Source organism: Aspergillus foveolatus, assembly GCF_047715535.1.
Source record: "Aspergillus foveolatus strain CBS 279.81 unplaced genomic scaffold BDW70scaffold_169, whole genome shotgun sequence".
Taxonomy (NCBI): domain Eukaryota; kingdom Fungi; phylum Ascomycota; class Eurotiomycetes; order Eurotiales; family Aspergillaceae; genus Aspergillus; species Aspergillus foveolatus.
In genome coordinates, this window is record NW_027396233.1 from 294 (window position 1) to 18,853 (window position 18,560).

At 48.8% G+C, this 18,560-nt stretch overlaps 6 protein-coding genes across 6 annotated transcripts; 3 read left to right on the forward strand and 3 right to left on the reverse strand.

Annotated features, from left to right (window-relative positions):
* Positions 1–237: 237 nt before the first annotated feature.
* On the reverse strand, positions 238–1,027 carry BDW70DRAFT_164969 (class I glutamine amidotransferase-like protein; the record flags this gene model as incomplete). The annotated part of the gene is made up of 2 exons (XM_073741611.1): positions 238–362; positions 427–1,027. The coding sequence occupies 2 exons, from the start codon at positions 1,025–1,027 to the stop codon at positions 238–240; spliced, it is 726 nt and encodes a 241-aa protein (XP_073590747.1).
* A 1,232-nt stretch (positions 1,028–2,259) lies between these two features.
* BDW70DRAFT_145652 (Zn(II)2Cys6 transcription factor) lies at positions 2,260–4,894 on the forward strand. Its single transcript, XM_073738459.1, has one exon. The coding sequence runs from the start codon at positions 2,586–2,588 to the stop codon at positions 4,845–4,847; it is 2,262 nt and encodes a 753-aa protein (XP_073590748.1). The 5' UTR covers positions 2,260–2,585; the 3' UTR covers positions 4,848–4,894.
* A 1,124-nt stretch (positions 4,895–6,018) lies between these two features.
* Positions 6,019–7,247, forward strand: BDW70DRAFT_145655 (uncharacterized protein). The gene has a single exon (XM_073738460.1). It carries the CDS (start codon positions 6,376–6,378, stop codon positions 6,718–6,720), a length of 345 nt encoding a protein of 114 aa, XP_073590749.1. The 5' UTR covers positions 6,019–6,375; the 3' UTR covers positions 6,721–7,247.
* Positions 7,248–11,289: 4,042 nt separating this feature from the next.
* BDW70DRAFT_145662 (uncharacterized protein) lies at positions 11,290–12,063 on the reverse strand. Its single transcript, XM_073738461.1, has one exon. It carries the CDS (start codon positions 12,002–12,004, stop codon positions 11,462–11,464), a length of 543 nt encoding a protein of 180 aa, XP_073590750.1. The 5' UTR covers positions 12,005–12,063; the 3' UTR covers positions 11,290–11,461.
* A 412-nt stretch (positions 12,064–12,475) lies between these two features.
* BDW70DRAFT_164972 (polyprenyl synthetase family protein) lies at positions 12,476–14,251 on the forward strand (the record flags this gene model as incomplete). Its single annotated transcript, XM_073741612.1, has 5 exons — positions 12,476–13,087; positions 13,139–13,293; positions 13,348–13,514; positions 13,578–13,831; positions 13,940–14,251. 5 exons carry the CDS (start codon positions 12,476–12,478, stop codon positions 14,249–14,251), a joined length of 1,500 nt encoding a protein of 499 aa, XP_073590751.1.
* An 867-nt stretch (positions 14,252–15,118) lies between these two features.
* On the reverse strand, positions 15,119–16,310 carry BDW70DRAFT_164973 (uncharacterized protein; the record flags this gene model as incomplete). Its single annotated transcript, XM_073741613.1, has 3 exons — positions 15,119–15,345; positions 15,409–15,503; positions 16,123–16,310. The coding sequence occupies 3 exons, from the start codon at positions 16,308–16,310 to the stop codon at positions 15,119–15,121; spliced, it is 510 nt and encodes a 169-aa protein (XP_073590752.1).
* Positions 16,311–18,560: the final 2,250 nt, after the last annotated feature.

The following is an 18,560-nucleotide window of genomic DNA, read 5'->3' on the forward strand; positions in this document are numbered from 1 at the left end:
GGCAGAAGTCAGAGAGCCCACTAGGCATAACAGGCCATCTCAATCACCAGAGCCTATCAAATTTATCAACTAGATCTTGGGAAGGTAATCGCTGGATGGGGTGGATTTTTAGTAGAAGTGTACAGCCACCAAGCTCTGGATGCGGTGCTTTCAAGATATAGTTCGGAAATCAGAACAAGTAATTCATTGCAATCTATATTAGAACTTTATGACTCAGTCGTCGCTGATCTCGCACATCTATAGCTTCTCAAAGACTTCAATGGCAGCCTTGGCAGTCGAAGTCGAACTAGCAGGGTTCTGTCCTGTAATCAGGCGCCCATCAACAACGTGGAAGTCATCCCAAATTCCAGTCGAGCGCTGGTCTGCGAAATATCGTTAGCAAATGTACAGCGACAAATAGAGTGGTAGAAAGACATAAAGACTTACACTTGGCACCCAACCGCTCCGCAAGCTCCTCAACCATTTCGGAAGGGAACGCCCTCAACTCGTCCATAATTCCCATCGTGTGCTCGGCCTCAGTCGTGAAGCCCGTGAGCTTCTTCCCCTTGATGACCGGTTCACCGGTCGTGAGGTCCTTTACATCGGAAAAGATAGCAGGTCCGTGGCAGACGGACGCGACAACACCACCATTTGCCCAGACTTTCTCAGCAATCCCCTGCAAGCCCTTCGCGGTCGGATAATCAATGAGGGAAGCGTGTCCGGCCGAAGCGAAGAAAAGCCCGTACTCATCGCCCTTCTTGCTGAGCAGCTCAGACGCCTTGGGCATATTATCGAGCTTCTTGCGGAAGTCGCTGTTGAGGTCGTTCCAGATCTCGAGGTCCTCGCCGTTGAGGAAGTCCGGTTGCTGCGAAAGCCAGTCGGGCGTGTAGCTGCCTGTCTCAGATGCGAGGTCAACTTCGAACCCGGCAGCGACAAGCGCCTTGTAGGGATGGAGAGCTTCGACAATGAAGAGGCCGGTTGTTTCTGCGCCGTTGAAGAGCGGGGCACTTGCGGAGGTGACGGCGATGAGAGCTTTGCGGGCGGGCATTTTGATGGTTAAGTTGGTTTGTTTGTTGGTTTAAACTTGTCTTGGAATTTTAGGGCTGTAATGAATTTTGGATTGGATCCGAGACAGTATTGGAAGGCTGATTGTTGCTGTTGTTTAGGCAGATGATGGTTTTGGTTGTTGATGATAGTGAGAATACTCGTTCCATGACCTCTTATTTATACTGAGGTTCCGGGGAGCACAATTGCTGAGAATCATTTTGCTCTCCGTAGTTCCGCTGGGTGTAGTGCCTGCAGTTGCGGAGAAAAACTGTAAGATAGAGCTGGAGTTGACGGAGTCGACGGAGTCTAGGCGCTAACTTACGCTAGAACTCATTCAGCGTCGAAATGGACGCGGAGTCACGGAGCTGCGGAATTTGCGGCTGATTAAAGACAGGCGCTTAAATTGGGAAGAGCTCGGGGGCTCCGGAATCTTCCAGTCTTTTCATGGCAGTTTGGTCAAGGAAGGATCTTGATAAAAAGCCCTACCCGATTGGAAAGCTGCTGGGTGTGCACACGAATCTCGTCGGTCGACAAGAGTTGCGTAACTTGGCACTGTTAGTGAAGGAGCAAGGGGCCTCGACAACCTCCATAATCCGACCGGACATTTTTCATTACCAAGCATCCTCCGATCATTGTTGTATCCATTACGGGAGCAGTTGACTATAGCTTTAATTCATTGCATTCCCTTAAGTTTGGTGCTCAGTACCCGCCGGGTTCTTTGACTACCTCATTAGCTTTTGTATTCCGAATAGCGACTACACTCACTGCGCCATTTTATGCGAAGCACTTTCAACATGAGTATCCAAGGGCTCATCCATTTCGTGGCGCTGCAGTGCATATCAAATCTGGTTTGGTTCTCCATCCGCAGGTCGCAGAATGCATATCCACTACTGACTATAGCTCTTTACAGTGTCAGCGCTCAGCCAGTCCATGTTGGAATATGTCAGCTCTCGAGGTGGTTGCTAGCGTTGAATATGGTCAGGTGACTAGTATGTGTAACGAATGATTATATTGAAGGTCTTGATCTCCTAACTACGATCTGTGTAGACAATTTATAGCACTTAGAGGGCTTCAGAAGGTAAGAATCTCGGTATCTGAAGGTAGCTCAGCCCATATGGATAGCTGTAATCCGTTTATGGCGGTGTAATCGTATCATACGATCAGGCGAGAAAGGTGCTGGATATTGATTAGTAAGGAGGAGCATTTCGCCGGTTGACAGTATACTACGGTCAGCTCGTCTACTCCATAAGATTTGCGGCTTTTGTTGGCCAAAAGCTTGGGATCATGTATCCTAGTAAAACATGAATTCTCGGCGTTGTAATGTCACAAAACAGTCTGCACTGTATTGGGGCCATTTTTGACTGAGACCCCTCACTGGTGGAATGTCATTTGTTGGAGCCACACCGGGTGCTTTACCAACATTAGCAACTGACTCGCGAAGGTTCAGCTGACTTCAATGGAATTCAGCAACCTCAGCTCTTCATGATTCAACAGTCAACGATCGCGCTCAAATCATTCTCGGATTTCCACTCTGAGCAACTCGATCTGGATACTGGATCATGGAGGTTCATTTGGCACTCCCTGGTGTCGGCGCAGATCCTCAACAGGCCCCGCGCCGACGGAAACGGGTCCAAGTGGCCCGGGCGTGTGGTAGCTGTCGTCTGCGTCGCATCAAATGCGATAATAATGTTCCCTGCTCAAACTGTGTGATGAATGGCAGTGATTGCAGCAAGAAAAGCGCGCCCTCGGCATTTACTCTCTCGCAGGCCCACCAGGAGATCGCATTGTTGAGGCAGAAGGTATCAGACTTGGAGTCGGAACTCCAGAACCGCTCTGATGGGAGCACGGGCAGTGTCTCGTCTGTCACACTAGAGTCACAATCCCCGTTGGTGAAATTGCCGATACCGTCGCGCGAAGCGACTATCCCGATTCAAAATGGTGACACTGCACCAAAGCAATGCTGGGGCGGCGTACACTTTTGCCCCTCTCGATCGCCTAATAGCCTCTGGCTTGGGCCCTCCTCACTGTACGCGTTCACTCAGCGGCTCAGTTCCTTTCTGAATGTGAGGCTGAATCAAGAACACATTCCACACCAAATGCTCCCAAATTCCGCGAGCGATGACAAGCTTCTCGACAGGCCGGTGACAGGCGCTGACCTTTTCGCTTCAACCTCCGGATCTTCCTCCAACAGCGTCTATCTGAGTCTCCTGCAGGAGGAATACTTTTTGAATTACTTCTGGCAAACGTACCACGTCTCGCTCTGCCCAATTCTAGACGAAGCCCAGTTCAAGCAGCACTATCAGAGCCTCCTGATCGCCGGCGGCAAAGAGCGCAAACCATCGGCTCTCGTCGACATCGTCGTCGCAGCATGCATGCAGTATCACATCTCTACACTCCCCCTAGGCTCGCAAGGCGTCCTAGTTGAAGGCAAAGATGCCCTTGTAGCCGGCCGCTGGCACTACTGGCGCGGCCAAACATTACTGACCTACGAGCTCGAAAGCCCCTCGATATCCACCCTGCAATGCCACGTACTCTGCGCGATCTACCTCTGCGGCGGATCATTCCACAATATGATGGACACAGCCGTGGCACAGGCCGTGCGCACAGCATACATCCTCGGTCTCCACCTGGATCCGCCATCGACCCTCCCAGAGGCGGAGCGCGAAATGAGGAGGCGGCTCTGGTGGACCGTTTATTTCATGGATACCCGCGCTAACATGAAACTCGGACGTCCGTTCATGCTTATCGAGTCCCAATCTATGCCCGCACTCCCCAGCGATAGCTTGCGCGCTGCAGCATCATCAGGATCGACGTTCGTCCCCGCCGCTGAAGATACGACCTGGCTAAGCTTTAATCTGCGACAGATAACGCTCTACAAAGCAATCAGATCAGCTTATACATCGTTTTATAATGCCGATTTCCATCTACAAGAAGGACAGCCGATCTGGGATCGCCCGGATGCGCTCCAAGCCGGCGCCAAGATCCTCGCTCAGCATATCCCGTCCCTCGACGCTTGGTGCGATAGCATCCCTGATGCCCTCAAGCTGAAACGGCAGGACCCCAACAGCAGGCCGTTCTCCACCGATGGCGCCCGCGTTGTATTAGAGCAGTTCGCCCCACAGTGGTTACAGCGACAGCGCATGCTCCTCGAACACACGTACCACCACGTCTGCGTCAACCTATTCAGACCAATGATATGCTTTCCGCATCAACCAGCAAGCCAGGTGCACATGTCAGAAAACTCACTACCCGGCGAACTTGCGACGCGCTGCGCCGCTCACGCCATTGCTTTGACGAAGCTCACACACCAGATTTTGGAACAAACATCACTATTGGACGGCTGGCACGAGGCCTTTTACTGCCAGTGGAATGCCGTGATGACGCTCATTGGCTTTGTATTGGCGTACCCTGGTTCTGGCACGGTGACTTTGGAAGCCAAGAGCGCGATTCATCTTGCAATTGCGGTATTTGAGAATTTCGGGATTAAGTTCGCTGTTGCGACGAGTGCGAGTAACATTGTACAGGGGCTGTGTGCAAAGTTTGAGACTCTCGCTGCAAATGAGCGCGCCTCAGCGTACATTGGTGCTAGTACGCAGAATGCGAATATGGCCGAATATCCTACCTTTGGCAGCGATGCAATGTCCTGGGAAGGGCTGCCTGTGTATAGCAGCAGCAACTCTGGGGCCTCTTATCCATCGGACGGGAGTAATGGACACTCGGAATCGGACTTGCTGGATATGGCCTTTGATATTGATTTCTGGAATAAGGTCGATATGCTCTGGCCGGAGATCTATAGATACCCAACTAGACACAGGTGTTAATTAATGTATGCACAACTGACTACATGAGCTTCATGGCTCAAGCAGTGCATTTTCCAAAGCCCCCCCAGGTCATGATATATGTTATAAAATTGCGCGTTGCCGCATTACTACTTGCCACTGACCCAAGAGACCTTCTGCCTCCTTGTTCTCCACTCAAAATACTCACGCGCCGTCATAAGCTCATACCTCGCCGGATTCTCCTCGCTCGCGCACGTCTCAACCGGATTTAACAATGTCTTCTGAGCAAAGCCCCATAACGGCACAGAGTACCTCTCCCTCCCACTTTCGTTGATAACACGATGCACCGTACTCACGAAGAAATCATGCATAAGCCTCATGAAACAATCCGTAATATTCACCAGAAACGTGCCAGGGAACGGCTAACCCTTGATCCAATTCCCGGATCTACCGAGCACCTCGAGTCCTTCTGTATAGCGGGTAATTATAGTAAAGTACTTGACGTCTGTGTGTGCGCTGATCCCGTTTTGATCGTCGCTGTGGGTAGTTGTTGATCTCAAGCCGATACTAATATAAGGTATAGGCGCAGGGGCTGCCAATTCAATGATGAAAACAAAGTTGATAGGGTTTTAGGGTTAGTCCCTGGGCTCTTCTCAACTGCTGGTGATATAAAGGGGAAGCAGATTCAACCAAGCTTGCCCAGACCCACCTCACACCATTCTTGCATTCCTGTAATATGAAATTTTTCCATGATTTTGGTAGGCCTTTGTAGTGCTTATCTTTCAGGTCTTTATTTGAAAGATGTGGGTTGTAACAGAACAATGTACAATCTCGTAATTTCAGCGCGCAGCTTTGGTGAAGAGATCCGTCGGCATACAGATCCGAAAAGTCTTGACGTACGACCGGAAAAGGTTGATAAAAGGGAGGAGGAGGATATTTGCGCTTCTGACTTTTGTTCCCTTCTCTACGCTTGTGATACTAGTTTATACAGGACAGCCAGATACTGCCTACGCCCGTTACATTGAGACTTTCTACTAGTTGACTGCCCAGTAGATAGAAATCTCAACAGCCCTAACTACACCATGCAAGCCTGTTCAAGTCTGCTAGACCCCTAGCTACTCTAGGGTTGCTGGGAAAAAGCTAGTAGATAGGCTTGTCAAGCTAGGAGTAACTTAATCTCGTTTGAAGCAGACAAAGATAGCCTCCAAGCTCCTCGTACACCCAACCGCGCCCCCTCCTTCCCTGCCGACCGGCCGCTCAGTCGAGAAGAGTGCCTGAGCCTCTTTGCCTTTGTTAATAGACAAGCCGGACGAGCACCAACTGCTATGCTCATGCTTGGGGTTCAAGAGCTATCTGGGTATATACATACAGATATACAGAGGCGTTTGCTGGCCCTTCCTGGGCGGGATGTTGAGTTTATTCGCTGCAGAATTAAATTGGCATCAAATATGGCAACACCGGCCCTCGTACATCATTGCCATGCTTATACAGACTCGGGGGACTCTTCTGACCCAGCCATGTGAAGGATGCCGCTCCGTATAAGGAAGACCAGTCTTCCCTGAATGCAGCCATGTACCTGGGGCATTCGACGGATGCTGCGCCAACTGTAAATGGCGTGACCATGGGCATCGCTGCTCCGTACGAGACGAGCACTGGCAGGGTATGCTTGGTGATGGACTTGGTCTACCCCAGGGAGCTGCAAACCAGCTGGTTATCAATCTTGATCCAGTGGAAGGTGAGGCTGAACATCCTATCTACCTTGATTTCCATGAAGGAAATGAGGACAATCCGATTGTCTTACAAGGTACGTACGAGCTTTCGTAATTTTTCTGTACGAACACCAACACTGCCTAGGGGTACGGGCTGTGTACTTCACCCGAGCATAGCGTGCACCTCTAGGTGGTGCTTAGGATGAGTAGCCAGTCGGTAAAACTAAGCAAGCTATCTTGCATATGTAATCAGTTTCTGCTGGCAGAATCTGGGCTGGTACAAACTCGTTACGTTTTAAATGCGGTTTTGCCCTTTTGTTCGAACAGTATGCCGTAAAGAAAGAAAACAAGGAAGACCAATGAAATCGGTGTTAAAGAACTTCGGTATCCGGCGAAGGTTCATGCTCATGCACTTCCCACTTACATCCCGGCCAGGAGCATAGGCATGCCCACACATGCTCCCCACTAATTCCTTGAACGCTCTTGTAACAAGCGGCTTCAGCCGCCCAGAAACTGTTATGGGACGTATTTAGATGGATCTTCCTATCTAATCGTGCCGTATGTACAAGAAGGAATCGCCGGAGAAGAAGAGAAACCGGGACAGGACAGATCAGAATTGAAGATGGATTGGGAGCCACGTGACCACAGGCGCGTACGCTATGCGGTGCGTGTTATGGGAGTAGACCTGGGCATGGGCCGGCCCATGGACAAAAACCTCGTGGGCCGGCCCATTTGGGTCGGCCCATGAATGGGTCGGTCGGCCCACGATTTGGCCCATTTGGCCCATTTAGCTTCCAAATATGCATAATTAATATGCAAAATATCCAAAGTTACTAGCGTATTCTATAGCCGTCTCACTTCCTCGCCCTTAGATATGGCAAATTACAGAATATATTACAACTTACCTACTCTTCCCAAAGTCAGAAATATATAACTACCTACATGTTGATGATCGAATATATCCTTCTGCTTTAAGTATAAGTTTTTGACATTCTAATGGGTATCATTTATTTTGTGTAGGTTTTCAGTTTTTATCATAAAAGAATAGTTTAATCTGTCAATGAAAGCCTTTTATTCTATAATCTAGGCGCGGGAAGGAAGGTATTCTTTCTAGAGTGCACGCAGAAGGGCAAGAAAAAAGTTAAAGATTCGATTAAAAATGGGGGGGGATGCCTTTGCTCGAATTTTGAAGGCCAGTGGGCCGGCCCATGGGTCGGCCCATTAGACTAACTAATAAGAGATCACCAGATATGGGGCTAAGAAATTAATTAGCCAATCATCGCAAAAGATATCAGACGCGTTATCTTGGGTTGCCCATGCCGACTTAATCTAGTATTCTGCATTATTATAAGTGCTCAGGCTATCTAAAGACTGCAGTTTAACTAAAATATAGGTTTACTCTCTCCTCTCTTATAGTAACTACAATCTCTCTTTCATTTACGATCATTAAGCTCTTTTATTTACTCTTATTATGTCTCAACTATCAGATATCTACTCAGTATCCCTTTCAGACAGTGGCGAGTTTGATGATTCGTCCTATCTTTTATCCGAAGGTATCGCGCCCGAGCACTCGACAAGCCAAATAACTCCCCTTCCTCTGCCTCTCTCTGTTCCTCTATCTCTTAACCGCTCTGCAGATCTAGCGCAAGCCTATATTATATGCGAAGATACGAATAAAGAGCAATTTGTTGATTGGTAGATTCAGACACAGAGCGGGCACTCTGAGCATCAGTCTACTTTCTGGGATCAAAAGGGCCGGCGAGCAGGTATATAGGCTGACTTTGAACAGATTTCTAGTGCTCGCAGCTCTTGCTCGAGATACCCTTTCCGTCCCAGCCACAGGCGCAGGCGTAGAGCGTCTCTTTAACTCTGCGCGTGATCTCTGCCACTATCGCCATGGCTCACTACAATCAGGTACTATCCAGGATCTAATGCTTCTTATGTGTGGCATTCAGTTCGATCTAGAAGAAGAGCAGCTTGCTTTCATTCGAGAGTACGCAAGTAAGTCTGAGAGAGAGCTCCAACAAGAAGAGCTGGATGAGCGTATTCAAGAGGATATATAGAGATTAGTGACAATGAGGAGGGCCCTTCGCAGTATCAATCGAAGAGGCGAAGGAGTATTGAGCCAGTGGAAGAGCCTGAGAACGAGCCTGAGGAGGAGCCTACGTGGGAAGAGGAGCCTGATTTGCCTGCGCAAAACACACAGCGGGTTTCAGGAAGAGTTCGAAAACATTCAAAGTTATTAGATGGATATGAGATATAGTTTGTTTCTGCAGTAATATTAAAATGCCCTTTTTAACTATATTATACCTATTATTGTTACGAATGCATTACAGCCAAGAGTTCGCGTAAATTGCATAAATTATGAAAGCCACATACCCACTAAATTTTGCCCTAAAATGGGTCGAATGGGCCGAATGGGCCGGCCCACGAATGGGCAGAAAATCGATTTTTCGGCCCATGGGCCTAAATGGGTTGACCCATTTGGGCCGGCCCATGGGTTCTGCCCAGGTCTATATGGGAGCATCCCATAACAGAAACTGTCTTCTGCGCGAACGCACACGCAAGCATTTTCCGTTTGGTCTGATGCTCCCCCTTCGAGCACATATCAGCCACAGAGCGGTGTATCCCGGTTCCGCGTCAAGGAACTCATTCTCGACAAAGTTCGCCCCATGCCTGTAGATCTTGTCGATGGCGCGCGGGGTAGACGGCCCTGAAATGGGTGTTTTGGAGAATTTGTCAGAGCTGCCAGGAAAAGTTGCATTCAGTAATCTTAGCCAACTAGGCTAGTGCTCACATCAGCATATACAGCGAATTCGACAGAAAGATTGGTCAGGCGCAGATAATCAACTCCGCCTGATCCACGGCGGGTTATGCTGCAGTTGCCATCATACCTGTACCACCAACACACTACACGCCACAAGGATGATGGTTACAGGTCCGATCGCGCTGATAACGTCACAGGCTATGGCCTGGATTTTGGTTGTTAGCCATGCCCTCAACCAATAATTTCAGAGATCTAAATAAGGTTTCAGCAATATTAGGATAGAATCTCGGATTGCAGCGCGCAGCTTTGGTAAAGAGATCTGAAGAGATCTGTCAGCATACGGATCCGGAAAGTCTTCACATATGACCAGAAAAGGTTGATAAAAGGGAGGAGGAGGATATTTGCACTTCTGACTTTTGCTTCCTTCTCTAAGCTTGTGATACTCGTTTATACAGGACAGCAAGTTGAGAATAATACTGCCTACGCCCGTTACAGATGAAGACCGGTATATTGTGTAACCGGGTGGCGAGCGGATTATACGTTCACTTCCAATCGTACTCGCCCGGCCCAGAGGGTTGTTGGACGCCGTAATGGTTTTGATGATCAATCCAGTTAAATACTCGCTTCTTCCATTTCGACCGGCCTTACTCCTATGTCAGGAAATGGCAAGGATGTGCATTGTGTCCGCGGAGCTGCAACCCAAAGGAGGCTGGGTTAACGAACTTCAGCTCATGCGGTAACTGCAGATACAACCTCAGCGCGGGCGTGCATCTTTCTACTCCGTGCTCAGCCCTATATGCAATCTAAAATTAGCAGGCTGGCTTTAGCTGGCAGGATTCCACGTTTGAGCATTGCCCCATCTATGTTTGCTTCGTAAAGCCCCGGTTAGTGCATGAGACCCGCTTGAAGCGCTGAGACTGGCGAGGGGCGTCATGCCATTATTCGTCGATGCCAGGATCGATTATGCAAGAGACCAAACTTGACATCCTTCAACCAACCAAATTAACGGTACAGACTATCGTGGCACTGACCAAGAACTGGTCCATAGGCCGGCATGCGTCAAGCAACCATAACCACATTAACTCCGATCTCCGACCAAAGGATGAACAGCGTGAAATTGGCGATAAATTCAAAGTAAACCTCCTCGTCATATGATGTCACGAGATAGATGATGGCCTTGCAACTCCTGCACCGATCGTTCTGTGAGGTCCAGGTTAGCATCCTGTATCTGCATACCCACTCTCCGCGCGATAAGACAAGAAAGAAAGGACATACAACATCTCAATCATAAACATACTTATAACCCCAACCTTCATCCTAACCGGCATCTTCAGTCTCCGAATAATTGGCACATACATAAACATAATCACGAAATCCGGCAGCAAATCTGTCCCACGAAATACCGTCAGCAGATTCAGCGAATCCGTACACTGCGTGAGAAAGAACTCGATCAGTGCCCGATTCTGGTCCCAATGCGTCCCACATGAAAAAAGAGTCGCGAAGAGGAAAGTATGGTCCAAGCAGCAACAATCCTAATCATAACCACAGCAAAACAGCTGGAAAGAGTGGATGTGACTTAAGATTCGCTTCCACAGGAATACAACGGAGATCTTGATCAGTCCGAAGGCGATCTTCTCTGTTGCCTGGAAAGTATACTTGTACTTCTAGGCCAGGACTTCCAGCGCGCTGGGTTGCGGCCAGTCGTTTAGAACTAAGGAGTGACCAGTTATTGCGCCTTAGATTAAAAGCTCATACGGCTTATTACAAGCAGCTTAGGAAGCCGGCGGATAAGGTTGGGTGGAAGATGTTTATGCATTGTCTGGAGGGGAGTGGATATGTGGTTGACGAGGGGTGCGTGCCTGAGAGGAGATATTGTTGGGGTTGCCCCAGGTGTCAATTGCGACAGGGTGACTGGAGAGGTATAGAGCAGACATGTTGTACCTGGAATAAGGACTGGCTGGGATGTTACTTAGAGGCGATCTCTAGAATAGACATCTAGCGTGAGAATTGACTCCCTATTAGCCTAACAATGAAGAGCTTAAGTTCTAGTACATCAATAACCGCTCGCGACAATTTGGTTTCCCATGAGAGCTGCAGAGAGACCGCACCATTGATTAACATGAGGTTAGATCCATTGATCCAAACAGTTCTAACCTGCTTATTGGTAATCTGCTACTCTTCTAGCAGCTTTCTGCATATTTCGTCAAATAGCCAGGAATAATGGTGTCTAGTAAATCAGGGTTGGCGAGGTAATCCAGTTGTTTAGCGCAGGGGTTTGACATCAGAATAGGCAGGAAAGTAGGCAGGTTGCGCAAGGTAAGGGCCCAGCCGTTGTTCTGGATGCAATGAGCCAATGATTTGATGTAGGAAGGATCCTGGCACAGGTTGGTTGCGTCGGTTGCTCCGCACTGATTTTTGGCTGCATCAACAAGGCTATCAAGAAGTGTAATATCGTGGGGAGCAAGCTCCGGAGTCCCCATGGACTGGGCCTCGGTTTCCATCCATGGAACAGCAAATTTGTCGCGCAAAACAGATTGATAGTCAGATAGCTTGGTCTGGCAGCGGTTGCAGGCGATTTCCGTCCACATATCGATAGCACGATCGACGTCGATGTTCTCGGCGGCGTCTTTCATTTTCAGGCATTGAAGAGGAGCCAGGAAATTGATAGCAGATGCCAGATTGGCACATGCAGCAAGGCTAATATAGATGGTAAGGAAGCGCATAATGAATGATTATCAGACAGGTTGGCTTTTAGGAGAAAGAGTATTCCAAAGAGACTAGGAAGAAGTGGCACTTGAAGGGAGACAGACTGTTTATATAGGCCTCTACGGAGAGGACTTTATACCTACCACTTACTCATTACGTCGCGTGACGGAGAAGCGCTAATAATCTATGGGATGTACTTTTGGAATACGAGGAATCGGTGTGATAACTATTAGTGATCTACATCCGAAAGTAGCTATTGGGCAAGACCGCTGTGGAACCAGATCTTGCATGTATTCGGACTGCCCTAGTGCGCGCCAGAGCAGAGAGAGATGATAGATGGCAAGGGGTACCTCAGTGGGGCTGGCTGAAGGGTTGTGGCGCAGATCTAGACTGGTACTATAAATTTTCAGGGAATGCATGTTTCCCTAGAGACAGCAAGCTAGGCGCAACTAGGTGATTGGTGGGGATTAGCACTCGATAGCTGATCAATGGTTGTGGACAAGCTTATTGTGAGCGCCTCGCTTTTGAATGACCTCTACAGCTTTCACAAGGAATTTGAAGAACACAGTGCAAACGGCAATCTGGACACAATTACCAATACAATGGCATTACTTGTGTCTAGTTACGGATATACCGAGGAAGAAGCTGTGAGCATCCTTAAGCAAGAGATCAAAACACTTGAACAACAGGCCCTTGAAGAATTTCGCAACTGGAACAGGTCAAACTTGACTAGATCTCCAGGTCTAGTAGGTTACGTCTTTGGAGCGATAACAATGGCCGCAGGAATAAACTACTGGAGCTCCCATTCAGAGCGTTATTTCCGTACAGATTTCAAGACAAATGCCGCGGACCGTGCCCGCCTTGTTGGAAACTCATCGTCTGGTCTCTGGCGTCTCAAAAATCATCCACCCCCGTCTACTATGAATGGTGCCACTATATCAGCACAGGAGTTAAACTCCATACGACCAGGTGTTCCTAGTCCTAATAGCACGGAGAAAGATATTCCCCCGGCGTGTTCTACGCACATTAGTCATGGAGATGGTAGCCCTCGTGTGGGAATTAGTGTCACAGCCAAGTACCAGAAGGCAGATTCAGAAAAGGTACGTTCTAACATGGAAAGCGATATTCGTTATTGTTAACATTCTCCCCAGTTATGCATGGCTCCATATGACTATATCAGCTCCCTGCCTGGTAAAAGAACTATGGCCAGACTGGTTGACGCGGCGCAAACCTGGTTCAAGATACCAACAGAATCATCTGAGATCATGAAAGACTCCTTAACAATATTATTCAATAGTTCACTCATGTAGGTCAGCTTTGGTTATACCAAACAACTTTGACTGACAGACAGAATTTACAGGCTGGACGATATTCAGGATGACTCCCTAAAACGGCGCGGAATGCCCGCCGCTCATGTTATGTACGGCGTAGGCCAGACGGTAAATTGTGTGTCATATAGTGGAGTTAAAGCATATCGGCTCCTTGAAAAACTCGAACACGCGGATGCATGCAGAAAGACCATATTCGGTATATAACCCTTTGATTCTATATTGACAACTGTGTCAGGTCTCTAACTATATCATACTTCAGACGAACTAGAAGCTTTATTTTCCGGCCAGGCCCTTGAGCTTTACTGGAAATTTCACAGACAATGTCCGTCAATGAAGGACTACATTGTCATGATTGACAACAAGACCGGCGGCTTCTTCCGACTTATTACGCGATTAATGGTTGTAGAGGCTTCTTTACCAATCTCTGATAACAACAATCTGGTTGATTTCATGACCCTATTGGGGCGATACTACCAGATAAGAGATGATTACCAAAATCTGGTATCTGACGAGGTGAGCCCGCAGTCTAATGCTCCGTCTCTATTAGACACCTTGCTGCACCTTTCAAATCCTGAGATGCAAACTCTAAATCCACATAAACATTCACTGACTCAGGCATAGTATTCGACCAAAAAGGGCTTCTGTGATGATCTTTCAGAGGGCAAATACTCAATTGTTTTAATTCATGCCCTGGAGAATAGCTCTACACCAGAACGGATTCGCGGGCTGATGTTTGGAGGGCTTACGGGTGGTATGCCTCAGGAGATACGAGAATATATCCTCGCCGAGATGAAGGCTGCTGGGAGTCTAGAGTACACAGCGTGTATTCTCAGAGAACTCTACGAGACTCTCTTAGAGAAATTGAATGAGCTTGAGGCTACATTGGGCGAGAATAAGCTTCTGAGGTCCTTGATTCAGTCTTTGAAAGTTTGAAAGGATGAGCACTCAGACTGGAAGATCTGGCGAGATCTTCCCAGCTGTATTACCCTTCGGGGAGGGGTCATGAATATATCAGCCACTCGCCGCTAGCTCAAAGTTGTCGAATGTGCATATGTGAAAAAAAGCAAATCGGAATATGGAATGTGAAAGGGGGCCTTAGAATGCTAACAAGAACGGCAAGCATTTGCTCTAGGTCTTCTAATAAATATCCATAACCATTACCAAGTAAAGCTTCTGCTGCCTAGCGCTCGCCATGATAGGACTTTTTGACCTCCAAAATATGACTAGTTATATTCTGTCAACCATGTGTTGATTGGTTAATTGTTTCTTCCAAGTAAGGTATTGACATGCGCAAGCTTCGACTACATTATGCAGTTACAACGCTGGATCCCTCGTTGTGGTTGGCGGCCAGCCAAGTCAGCGTCGGTTGGTGGTTATCGGTAATATGAATGGGTGCAAGACTGAGTGTGCGTTCTCCCCCCAATCCACCCCTCCTGATGTATCATTGTATCTGCCCTCCTTTGGGTATGTTAGTATAGCGGCTCCTGAAAGAAGTCTCCTTCAGGTATGAACGTGATTATCATATCTTTACCGCCGACATAAACAACGAGAGTTCAGATAGTCTGGGCGTGGTTGACATGGCTTGTCAATACTCGGCGTCCTGCGTGCGGGGAGATCGTGAAGACTGAGTTCTTCTCCGGCGCCATGAAATGCTCTCGTCCAACTCTTCTATAAACGCGTCGCTGGGCAACCCGGGCGACGAGCCGTTCCTTCTTCGCCTAATAGCGATTCTACGTGGGTCAGTTCGTGGAGAAACGGGGCTCAGGGCTGCTGTTGAGGATGTCGTCCAACTCCTCTCCCCTAAGCCCTCCGAGAGCGCCAGCCCTCCTGGCCGGCAGTTGTTCGGTCCACTCGTCCCAGGCGGTCGAACATACCGTTCAAGAAATCCCTCTGAAGATCGTTAGATGGTGTAGCAAACGCGGCTAGGCGGCCCCGCTGTCCATCTTCGTCCTCAACACCCTCATCGCCGGGATCTTCCCTTTTGGAAATCATGTATTCTCCCATCCGGTTTTTCAGCTGTAGCGCCCCTGTGGTTGTGGTCAGAGCATGATGTAATCTATGTTTGGTCGAGGAAGTCGCAAAGCACTTACAATCCCGGTCCGCATCTGGGACGCCATTTTGCCAGTTGTCGTCTCTACAATAGACCCCGAGATGGAAGCTGTTGGATGACAACGCGGCGAGTGAGCTGTGCATGCATATAGGGAATCAACATGACGCATCTCGGTACGGTCTGCAGAGCATGGGACATTGTGCGGGCTATCGACTGGCTCAATCATTGGGGCCTATATAATTCTTTAGCATCGCCGGCAAGGTATAGGCTAATTCATTTACGGGGTGTTGAAAGACCCAAACGGCAGACGAGGGCCTAAATATGACTTCCGGAGGCTATGATCAAAGATGGTTGACGTCTCAGAGGTAGTCTATACTTGAATGGTTGCCCGGGAGGGAATAACCTGTCTTTGGTCACTGAGTATGACTTTCATGCTGATCGAGAGCCGGGAATAATGACAACAGCCAATGTTATTTTTCCGGAGGATGGGCAAGAAGAAGGGGGGACCATGTGTACAAGGACCACGCCGAGCTGGGGGTCGGGGCCTGGAAGAATCTCGAGCAGAGACCGCAGCTGGACGGAGGTAGGGATCTTTAGAAATCAATATCCTTCCCTCCAACCAGTCCTTTTTTTTGCTAGATGATAGAGCAAGTCATGTTTCTTTTTGTTCATTGTTCCCACATGCCTCCGGTGACCCGGCATATCTAGAAGGACGTTGAACCCCATTGGAAGCTCCTAGCAGTAGGCAAGACACTTGTAGCTGTCGGGGTAGGAATTCAACTTGTCCACATCTATCTTGGGGAGCCGTCCCGGCACAACCGGTAGCAGCGTGTCCTTCTCGTACCAGTGCCGCGCGAATCGAGCCCCCTCCCTGGAACCCTTGCCGTCGACATCGGCCTTTTCGAAGAAGAAGCAGAAACGGCAGTCGGCTTCCGCATCCATTTCGAGTCCATCAATCACAAACCGTTGTGTGGTTGTCGCCTTGAGCTTCGTGACAGCCCGTGTGGCATCCGGAGTGACGTCAGTGGTATCTCCGTGGCTCGGTGCACGATAAAGGCACCATTGTCCATGCCTGCTTTGGAGCCGGTGATAAAGTCCTTGGAGCCAACTTGGCCACACCCAAGTATCCACAACGGCAAGCTCTAGGCTCAGTTCTACCTACAATCTAGTACTGTAGCCCCTAGCCAATGGCTGTGCTTTCCTTGGCTGCCTTGACGAGCACAGTCCACGTTTTCTCACGGTCTGGGGCATGAGCCGCATGATCTGGGGTTCATGACAAGGCTTGATTCCCCTGATACCTGATATATTTTACGCTGACACTGAAGGCTTTAGTTGGGCTATTCCGCAAGCAATAGCAGGGGCTACCCGATTTGACTTCTTCTGGAATATGGTCTGCATCACGTTCTTCAAGGTTATACACATATATTGACCGCGAGAAATGTCATGGTCTACGGAAATTGCGCGCAGACTCGCCATATCACTACTCACACTCGGACGGCTTCAGGTAGCCGAGTAAATTTCGGCGGATCAATCCTCGCGCATCCATACATTTAGCGTTCTTCATATCTTTCATCTTGAGTCTACCCCTAGGCCCATCCGACCCCACAACATCTGCTCCATTGATCCAGTCCATCGGCTCAAGAGTCCCATACGGGGATGTTCTCATGGTGCATCTTGTAGATATAAGCATAGATGCTTGAGTAATGTAGATCTGTGCACAAGTGATACAATATTTGCCCTTAGCTTCATCCTGGTCCTGTCTCCTGTTCCAGGGAGCAGTGATCACTCCCTGTTCGGTACAATCCCAACTCAAGCCACGCGACAGGACCGGATGTCAGGTAAGTCGCCGCGCAGGGTTTCCCCTAAGTGACAGGTGGCTAGGAACTGATCGCATCTTTGTGGCCCGTACACGGCCAAATTTGAAGGAGGTCAGTGAACCGTTGTATTTAAATGATGCATTCTCAGATGATTATGACAACTACTCAGGCCCTTGCATCTCCTTTCGGCGCATGTTCAAGCCGAGCCGGACTTGATCGAAGTAATGACGCAATTTGGCATTTTCTGCACTCTCATAGTTTAACAGGTTACTACAACTCCAGTAGAGAAATTCGATGTGAGTTTGCAAAGTATTCTGGGGTTCTTCCACTGTAAGAACAGCAGATTTGTCTAAAAATGTGTTAACATGTTTGGCGTCATCACTTTGTGTCACAGGCTATGGCCTGGATCTTAGTTGTCGGCCATGCCGTCAACTTGGTTCTGAATAAGGTCTCTGCAACATCAGTGTACAGCCTCGGAATTGCGGCCTCGTAGGAAAAGAGATCCGTCCTCGTAACTTCGGGAAAGAGATCCGTCGGCATGCAAGTCCGGGAAGTCGGAAGCCTTGACATATGATTGGGAAAGGTTGATAAAAGGGATGAGGAAGATATCTGCGCTTTTATCTCTTATTTCTTTCTCTAAGCTTGTGATACTCGTTTATACAGGACAGCTAGTTGAAAACAATATTGCCTACGCAGGTTACACCAGCGATCCCCCTATCCCCAATACTCTTCCTGCTATATGCAGCAAGAATATGCCTCTGCTCTGGAGGGTTCCTTCTGCTACGCAGATGACATGGGCATATTATTCACTGGGAGTACCATGGAAGAGAGCTCACAACAACTGGTAGAGGCCTACAAGTAAATTACTGCCCTAGGGACAGAGACAGGCCTCCCTTTCTCAATAGAGAAAACAGAGATACAATACTTCTCTAGAAAGCAGCAGCAGCATCTCCCCACAGTTACCCTACCTGGTATAGGGGAGATCACACCATCCCCATACAGCGTTTTCCGGTATATGGACAAAAGAAGAAGTGTACTGGGGTCTTTGCCTTGCCGCAGGTGCAGCTCTCCAGGTAGTCTGTGTGGTCAAAACGCTGGTGGTATGCCGTAAAGTCTCCGTGGCCTGTACGAGCGGCGACGAGTCGGCCAAGTACCCACCGAGGCAGCTTGTGCTCGCGGGAGCGGCTTTCTTTTGTATGGGGTCTGATATTCAGGGCTTTGTAGGTTTCAGGCGCCTTACTAGCATATGCTGTATATGTCTCTGTACGGAGCCACTGTTTTGCCTCCCGTCGTAGGTATGCTGGGGAGGGGGGGATGTCGGGGCTGTATATAGAAGACCCTAGCTTAGCGAGCTTGTCTGCCAGCTCATTCCCAG